This window comes from Berghia stephanieae, chromosome 8 (genome assembly GCF_034508935.2).
Source record: "Berghia stephanieae isolate SIO BIC M18660-M18661 chromosome 8, UCSD_Bste_1.3, whole genome shotgun sequence".
Classification (NCBI taxonomy): Eukaryota; Metazoa; Mollusca; class Gastropoda; order Nudibranchia; family Aeolidiidae; genus Berghia; species Berghia stephanieae.
In genome coordinates, this window is record NC_088367.1 from 28817223 (window position 1) to 28827176 (window position 9954).

A 9954-nucleotide genomic window follows, 5' to 3' on the forward strand; every position below is an offset into this window, starting at 1 on the left:
GGAGAGGTAGATCATGCATAGACCACTTGTACTTCGACACATTTTGGAACAATCGAATGAGTGGAACAGCTCCCTGTATATTGCATTTATCAACTTTGAAAATGCTTTCGATAGCGTTCACCGAGACAGTCTAGGAAAGATACTTAGGCATTATGGTATTCCAAAGAAAATTGTTAACGTTATCCAGCATAGAATTGTAAAAATACTTGAGAAAATAATAAACATGAGCATTTCGGGGACAGAACAGACGCTTTGTCAGCAAAAAATGGCAAATATTAAAAAAAAAAAGAAAAGAACAAAAAAAGCAAAAGAAAAAATTACATTGAATCTTGTAAAAAATAAAAATAATCATTTAACAAAATGCAGTGAGGGTATGATGAAAGTGTGTGAACTTCACGGTCGATCAATCCGGTCATCATTCCATCTACCTATCTATCTATCTTTATCTATCTATCTATCTATCTATCTATGATAATAATGATGATGATGATAATAATAATAATAATAATAATAATAATAATAATAATAATAATAATAATAATAATAATGATGATGATAATAATAATGATAATAATAATAATAATAATAATAATAATAATAATAATAATAATAATAATAATGATGATGATGAAGATGATGATCATGATGATAATAATAATAATAATAATAATAATATTAATAATAATAATAATAATGATGATGATGATGATGATGATGATGATGATGATGATGATGATGATGATGATGATGATGATGATGATGATGATGATGATGATGATGATGATGATATGTGTATGCATTCAACAAGAGGAGGCAGCGAATCGGTTGCGGTTGAGAACCTGCCTAGGTAACGGAAAATCGCTGGACTTTCCACCTGTCCAATATGTACCCGTTGTTGTAACGAGCCCGAAACCGCAGAGCATCTAGTTGAACGGTGTGTTGTGACGAAGCTTACAGGTGGGTTTGCGAAGGTGCAAGAGTGCGGTAAAGAATTTGCTGGTTTTATTAGGTCGATCTCATAATATAGTAGTGTGAGGACCATTAAAAGATGCTGCCATGTGGATTACATTTTGATTGGATACACTTTGTTTGCCTATCATTATAAATTACAGGCCTTGATGTGTGACCATCTTGGCAGTAGAATGAGTAGACCATCATCCTCATCATCATCTCATCATCATCATCATCATCATCATCATCATCATCATCATCATCAAGTGCCAGGCCTGTTGCAGACATCGGCGATCATGTCCCTCCAACCATATCTGTCCTCAGATCTTCTCAATAGCTCGATTCCTGTTCCTCCTCCACCAATCCATCTTTTCAGATTGTCAATGTAATCTATCCTCTGTCACCCTCTTCTTTTCTTCCCAGCAGCTTTACCCGTAAGCGCAATCTTTTCAATACCGTTTTTTCTGTAAATATGTCCGATATATGGTGTTTACCAAAGTTGGTCGTACTCCAATTTCTTTTAATACCTCCTCGTTTTTTATTTTATCTCTCCATGAGATTCTAAGAATACGTCTATAAAACCAAATTTCGGCTGCAGTTACTCTACGTTCACATTTTTTGTTCATCTTCCAACAATCGCTGCCATAAAGAAGCACAGACCACACGTATGATTTCATTACCCGGAGTTTTGTTGCCATCTCAATGTTGTGGTTGTTCATGATTTGCTTTAATTGATTATGTGTTCTTTGCCAAAGCAATTCCTCTTTTACTTTCATGGGTGGATCTACCATCAGATGTAATAATGTATCCCAAATATGTAAAACTTTCAACTCTCCTGATCTCTTCGATTTGATAGGATAATTTGCAGGGTGGTTTAACATTATTTCTGCTCAAAACCATACATTCAATTTTTTTTTTCACACTGAGTTCCAACTCCATGTCTTCGCTATGTTTGGCCACATTATCGAGTAGTTGTTGTAACTGTTTTTCTGATTCTGCGATTAGAGCAGTGTCATCCGCATATCTTAGATTGTTGATGATATGCCATTAATCCCTTTATTCAGCTTCTACGGCAACGCAGTAACAACTTGGACAAGGATTATCTTTCTACTGTTAATGTTAATTGTCTCGATTTGATATTAATAGACTCAGTCGCAGGCTGTTTTTCTTATCTACAAAGGTTGCGCAATTTAACATGATTAGGAGCTCGACACAGAGCCATATGACTCTTAAGGGACTAACATTCAACGAAACATCTATTGACAAATCGTCTCCGTGTAAAGAACGCACAACGATGCGTCATAATCTCCCGCAGAGACGAAAGCCTAGCTCTGTTTGACCCCTGTCTTTAAAATCTCATGGAAACTTTTAATACCACCTTCACATGTAGGCTTCCTCGTTCCACAACAACCAAACCAAAACACGGTCCCGTAAATTAGAAGACTGAGTCAAATAGCATCGTCGACTAATTTGTCACAAATGAAGGCTATTAAGTACTCGAATTACAAAAACAATTATTGTTCGTCCAAATCAGTGTTGATGGGATTGCTTTTGGCAAGACGACCATTATGTCACCCAATGCGATCGATCTTTAAAGGCTTTCGAGCTACCAGTGGACCTAAGATGATCCTGTATTTATTAGCCCACTGTGTGATACTGTCCATCGGAGTCATAAGGCTTATGGAGCCGTAGTGTCCCTGCTACTGTAACGTTGAAAGCACAGTAGTGATTACTTGCTGCCCTTTTGTTAGGGCGGTAATCTATCTCAAAGTACTTTCTGCCAGAACCGAGAGACCAAGCTACCCAACTACTGCTAGACGCAAAGAGATCATAAAAACCTTGACTGCACCCGGGACCGATACCAGTCCCACAGCTTCTAAAGCGAGTGTTCTACCAACTGAGCTATCGGGAACCCCTTAGCAACATTATTGGTTTAAAAAAATCAGTTTAGATTTATTCAAGTAGTCACGAGAGAAACAAGGTAATTATTTTGGGTAACAGACTTAGTTTGCAAATGGATATTGAAATCGATTACAAGATATAAGTACTCGCAGACTTGATAAAAATCAAAACGAGACGACAGTAATGGCTCATTATAAATAAAATGAGTTTGAAATATTGGCAGAGAAAATAGATAAATAAATCTTTGGATTCGAAATATATAAATATATACGTCAATACATAAATGATAGATGGATAAATAAAAAGGAAACAATAGTGGGAATATTTTTAATTGTTGCCGATTCATGATAATAATCTCTATCATATTTATTCCTTCTCCTATGACGTCTTTTTTCTGATATCTCGATAAATATTTACTATTCTCATCTTCCCAATGATAAATTTTTTTGATGTACGTTTCACACCTTTTTTTATATCAAAGAAATTAATGTCCATGAACTGTCAATGTCAATTCATATCTAGAATACAGATTTCAGGCGGAATTAGCGTATAGTCATTGTGGTTTTATCCACGTCCGGGTCCAAAGAATTAATGAAGAAACAGGAATTGCCAGGTGAAATTTTTAAAAGCCAAATATTCCGCCCCAATGACAATGCATGGGACATCAATTCAACTAAATTAACACTTTTTTTCAGGCAACCAAAATAAATATATACATTTTTTTCATTATTCAATTTAATTCATCTTGATTAGACACGACTAGACATCTTCCGTCATGGTGAATTAACTTTGTTTAATTACATATTTAGAACTTGTCAATTAAAAATTGGTTTTGAGCCCAAAAATATTCCTTGTTAACACACATACACACACACTTAAAACACACACACACACAAACACACACACACACACACACACACCCACACCCTCTCTCTCTCTCTCTCTCTCTCTCTCTCTCTCTCTCTCTCAAATCTAGTAATTCATTTTGTTTTGTATTTTTTAATTTAGGTATTGCAATTTTTTACTTAAGATTTTGTGCCTTGTTTTCTCTCATAAAACACCCGAGAAGAATTTGAATATCAACTTTCATCAAAACACTGGATTTTACGGAAAACGCCATTAAAAGAGGCAATATTGGAATATTTTGATTTTGGCGTTATTTCCCGTCCTATATGTTAAGTGCTGGGGCCCCTTGTAAAGCCCCTTGAGTACGTTTATTGTATATTGCGCTATAAAAAAGCTCTATTTTTTTCAGAACATCTCGACATAGGAAATATAAACGACGACGGCCCACGTCAATTCATATCCTCTTAGATAGAAATTCCGTTAAAGTCAATAATATCATTCAAATCAACTGAGACTCTTTTGGTTTTAAACATGTTTAGCAAAGGACCACAAATACGCGGAAGGATTTAAAGGACACCTAAGACAAGAAAAACAAAACAATAACTCGAGGAATTCGTCACATTTTCTTTTAGATCACCTGCCTACATTTCGGGAAAAAAATGAATGTAAAAAATGTAAATGTGCGGCTATGTGGTCTTGTGGTATGACACTCGCTTTCGGATTGGAAGGTCCTGTGTTCGAGCCTCGGTCGGCGCATAGTTGAATCCCTTGGAAAGGCTCTTTACTCACATTCTCTCGCCGTACTCAGGTCGTTAACAGTATGTCTCTGAAAAAAAATTGCAATATCGCCTAATAGGCGTTATGTCTCGTTCTACACGGTACGTTGCTGTTGGTCAGGGACCCGTTGTAAAACGCTTTGAGCACGTTTAGTGGATATTGCGCGATATATAAAAGCTCATTTAAAAAAAAGGCTATTTTCCATTTTTCTTTTCTTTTGTTACTCATTTGACACAAACCATCTGGCATCTAAATGAGGACGAGACAAGTGGAGGTAACTCGGGGCGTAACAACACTCGGGCAATCAATGCTATCAATTTCTTACCAGTCGGAATCCTGCTGTACTGTCTGTTTCCGAAATCGAGATCTAAATGAAAATGTGACGAATTCCTTCTTATTGACATTGCAATTTACGTGCGGTAAGGTCAACTAATGACAGATGTAATGCATTATGATAATTTGAGGAAAATTGTGTCAACTCAAGTAAAGCAAAATATTGGCACCAAAATATTTTGCAGCAACTGCACTGCAACTTCATATTGACTTCACGATTCATCGAATCAACCAACCAATTTCTCTTGACGATATTAATATTCACGATATGGTATCTTATTAAGATAAAATTAAGATTCTTATTTTGTTCTGATATTTGATCAGTGAGTGTGAGGAGTTTTGAGGCTTTCTTTGGTTCAAGACATTGTCATTGAATCCTGACAGTATGTGGGAGACTATTTTCACCATACGGTAATATCATGGTGGACGATTTTCAGGGTACGGTGATAATAATGTGGGAGACTATTTTCACCGTACGATTATATCTTGGTGGACGATTTTCACCGAACGGTGATAATAGTGTGGGGGACATTTTTCACCGTCCTGTAACTGTAATATTTTGGTGGACGATTTTCACCATAGGGTGATAATAGTGTAGGAGACTTATTTCGTTTTACGATAATAGCTTGGTGGACAATTTTCACTGATGGTGATAATAGTGTGGGAGACTATATTCACTATAATCGTGTCGAAGTCTATATTCACTGTACGGTGATAATAGTGTGGGAGACTATTTTCACCGTACGATTATATCTTGGTGGACGATTTCAACGCACAGTGATATTAGTGTGGGAGACTATTTTCACCGTACAGTGATAATGATGTGGAAGGCTATATTCACTGTATGCTGATTATAGTGGGGGAGACTATTTTCACCATTCCGTAAAAATTTGGTGGATGATTTTCACTGTACGGTGATAATAATAATAGTGTGGAGACTATTTTCTATTTTCACCGTATGGTGTGGAAGCTATATTCAGTGTATGGTGATAATAGTGTGGGAGACGATTTGCACCGTACGGTGAAAATAGCCTGACACACTATTCTTACCGTACGGTGATAATGGTATCTTGGTAGCTAACAAATTTCGCAGCGTTTGTCTGTGTTGAACCCATGACATCAAGAATTCAAGGGGATCGGCTCAAGATAGACATAGAGATTGAAATCACTTTTTCTCGAGTTGTGAATAGCTCATACTCATACAATAGAGCCATGCTCTCCCTGGCCAGGTGGAGTTGTTGTACCAGTAAGATCGCGGGTTTGAGACCCCATCGCCGCCACAAAATTGGAAAGCTTCATCAGTAACTGTAACCAATTCTGAATCCGCTATCCCGCCTGTATTATTATAGCTTTGGGAGGCCTTCCAAAAGCTCATCGTGCTAAGGCAGGGAACCCAAATATTCACTCCTAAAAAACATAGAACCTAGTACCTTTACTACCCCTAATAGGAAAAACAAACGACCTCTAGCTATCCCTTATAGAAAAACAAAAACAAAAAAAAACCCTAGGACTGCTTTGCACTGCCTTTCAATTTCTCACAAATCAAAATGGCGGCAGAGAATCGAAACAATGGTCAAATTAGGAAATTTTAAACTTTCTCAAATCTATCAAGGTTTGTTCTATTTGATGATAAATTGAATAAATAAACATCTGACAGAAGGTCCAAAGTGAAAATACAAATTGAAAGAAATGCTATAACGATGAGCTTTCGGGAGGCCTCCCTAGTTTTTGTTCTTGGCAAACTTTTTCTTTTTTTAACTCGTCTGCAGGCAGGAAGAAAATGATGTCTGGTCGAATTCTAATGGTCCGGATGCTGAGGCTACTATGTCACAGTTTGTTTCCTGGCTTCTGATTGGCTAATACATACGGTGAAAATAGTCAGTCCGATAAATATGACCCATCTGAATCTGAACGACAGTTGTTACTTTCAAATTAGCAATGATAAAAATGAACAGCGGTAATGTTCTTGAACAGGTAAATAGATTCCTTCTGAAATACAGGTCAACACCACAAGCAACTACCGACTACACCAGTATCTCCCCAGCTGAACTGTTACTTGGTAGAAATTTAAAAACTCAGTTGGATTTAATGATTTATCTAATTCACGGCATGGGGACACAAAACTAGAAAAGAAGAGATTTTCAGAAAAGTCGTGTCTATATCCATGACAAAAATTCTCAATTTGGAGATTTTACTAGTGATAACAATATTTTTGTTAAAAATCAAGGCAGTATCAGCCCCACTGATCTCAAATTTCTGCGTGCTCAAATTATTTGATAAAAACGGGTCTTACACTCTTACACTTACAGTTACAGAATTAAAATGTATGAAAATGATAAAATTACAAAGGGCTTTCATGCTGATCACATTATTCCAACTCACGTTGATTTCAATGCTGGTGCATCTCTCTCTATACAGGGGGAAGGGGAATCAAATGCTGAACAAATGAGTATGAGTAATGCAGTGAATGAGAAACGAATTGGTTCTTCAAATCAATCACAACAAAACACTGCTACTAAATATTATGTAGTAGATGATGAAAGTACAAAGATCACATCTACAATAACGTTGAACCACACCAGTGTTGAGAAGGTCACATAGAAAAATTAGACGACCTGAAAAGTTAAATTATGACTACTTTTACGTTTACTATTCTCACTCTTTTAGTAGATGTTTATCAATATGGTCTTTCTAGTCCAGGATTTCAATTTTTAAAGATTGGCAGATGTTTTATGATGGTAAGCCTGCTCCGCCATGCTTTGGCAAATGCATTTTTATGTATGATTCCTATTTTTTTTTTTTTTTCAGATTCTTCTCTTTTAACGGGAAGAGGAAATTTAAGACAGATAAATTGGATAAAGTGCTTAAAGAGGACCTGAGAAGAAACCCTTGCTTATTTTCTGGACAGTGTAAAGAAGATTTTTCAAAATCACGACCTCTTTTCGTTTTAAAAGGAATAATAATAAAAAAAATTTAAAGTTTTCCAAGGATTCAATTTTTCAGTCTTGCTCTTAACCTTTGAAAATGAAACTGTAAACAATAATATCACATATTAGTGATAAACCTTTATGGCTTTTCCAGTAAAAATGTTTCTGAACAAAGCTGTATCAAATGATAAAGATAAGTCGTTAAATGGGACATGCAAAGATACCAGTGGAAACATGGAGCAAACAGAACAAGGAGATCAGAACCAAAAAAACATGATGATGATGAAGTTGGAATTGCAGGAAGGAAAAGACATGCCGGCTCCTTCTATTGTGTTTGAAGAAAATAGTTCTACTGCAACATCTAACATTGCTGAAGAAACTGCAGGCAAAAGTGGATCGAATAATAAACCTACATTGAGGTCCTCAACAAAAAGAAAGGTAGGGTCGCCTAGAAATAGCACAGACACTTCTTCTTCTTCTTCTTCTTCTTCTTCTTCTTCTTCTTCTTCTTCTTCTTCTTCTTCTTCTTCTTCTTCTTCTTCTTCTTCTTCTTCTTCTTCTTCTTCTTCTTCTTCTTCTTCTTCTTCTTCTTCTTCTTCTTCTTCTTCTCTTTCTCTAATTACATGAACCAATTCACTAAATTGCAGAACTGAATAGTATACACTTACTTTATGAGGAAGAAGGTTTTAAGATAGGTTTGAATGACTTATTTTCCCTTGTTTTATCAAACAGTCCAAGCCCAAGAAACGGACAACAAAGAACAACACAGACAAATGTATTTCTTTTGGTAAGTAGCCCTCTTTCTGCGACTATGTGGTCTTGTGGTATGACTGTCGCTTTCGGATTAGAAGGTCCTGGGTTCGAGCCTCAATCGGCTCATAGTTGAGTCCCTGGAAAAGGCTCTTTACTCACATTCTCTCATCGTACTCAGGTGTAAAATGAGTACTTGGCCGTAAACAGTGTTGTCTCTGTCTGAAAAATTGTAATATGGCCTAACAGGCGTCATGTCCCATCCTAAATGTTGTGTTGCTATTGGCCAGGGACCCCTTGTAAATTGCTTTGAGCATGTTTAGTGGATAGCCATCTTTCTGCAAGAGTTTTAATGTGCTTTTGATTTTAGGAAGTTTTCTAGTAAAAATGTAGAGAAAATTCAAAAAGGATAATTTTGGCTTATACAACGAAACAATCAAAACAGCGAGTAATACTCCCTCTATTATTCGGCCAGTCCAATAATGCTCAACAGTATACAAATTTACAATGCTGTTGCCAGGTGCATTGATGCAAGATTTCCGGCTTAACCAGGAATTCCAGCTTTTTCAAAGGATATTAATTTCTGTGTGGCATCTAGATCACCTCATATAAAACTGGTTTGAGGCAGTAGGTATCAGTTCAAAATAAGTTTCAGGTTTTTAAAACTTTTCTGGAAATAGATTTCAGCCTTTTTGAAGCGGGGCTAATCTACTTGCACTCATGCAAGCGTTGTGCATCGTTTTTTGTTTCCTTTATTATGATTCTGCTCGATTCAATGGCACCCCTGTATCGTTTTTCATCATACACCCATTACTCAATGTCTTGGTTTTGAATTGAATAGCACTCAAGAAACAATTTACAAACTGAGCAGAAAGCTTTTGTTTTTGCAGTGAGAAGGGAAAATTAAAAAAAAAAATTGAGCTTTATATAGTGCAATATCCACTAAATGTGCTCAAAGCGCTTTACAAGGGGTCCCTGGTCAACAGCAACGTACCGTGTAGAACGAGACATAACGCCTATTAGGCGATATTGCAATTTTTTGGACAAAAACAACGCTGTTAACGGCCAGGTACTCATTTTACACATGAGTACGGTGAGAGAATGTGAGTAAAGAGCCTTTTCCAAGGACTCAACTATGCGCCGGGCGGGAGGCTCGAACCCAGGACCTTCCGATCCGAAAGCGGGTGTCTTACCACTAGACCACATAGCCGCACAAGCATTGGTTGTTTAAAGGCAACAGTTAAGGGGAAGCCAGATGGGTATATACAGAGGCTCCTACCCTTCTTCTTTTGGTGGAATCATTCCGCATAATTGGTCTACATTCTGGGATTCCACATTCAGGGCAAAAATTCTGCTTTTCAATCAAAGAAAATTATGAAAAAAAGTGCTAATGTCTAGTAAAAAATGATATTTTAAACAAGTGTGAGCTATGGCTTATTTCATCATCATCATTCTCCATGGTCATTCA

General features: G+C 36.7%; 1 protein-coding gene across 2 annotated transcripts in view; it reads left to right on the top strand.

Annotated features, from left to right (window-relative positions):
* Positions 1–4737: 4737 nt before the first annotated feature.
* LOC144978471 (uncharacterized) overlaps positions 4738–9954 on the top strand; it is a 15045-nt gene continuing 9828 nt past the window's right edge. Inside the window, exons 1-4 of one of the 2 annotated variants that reach the window (XM_078924603.1) lie at positions 4762–4895; positions 6579–6783; positions 7618–8174; positions 8469–8523. In XM_078924603.1, coding sequence (XP_078780729.1) covers positions 7878–8174; positions 8469–8523 — 352 coding nt within the window. In that variant the 5' untranslated portion in view covers positions 4762–4895; positions 6579–6783; positions 7618–7877. Of the gene's footprint in view, positions 4896–6578; positions 6784–7617; positions 8175–8468; positions 8524–9954 lie in introns of both variants that reach the window. The other variant, XM_078924602.1, reaches the window with a different exon arrangement.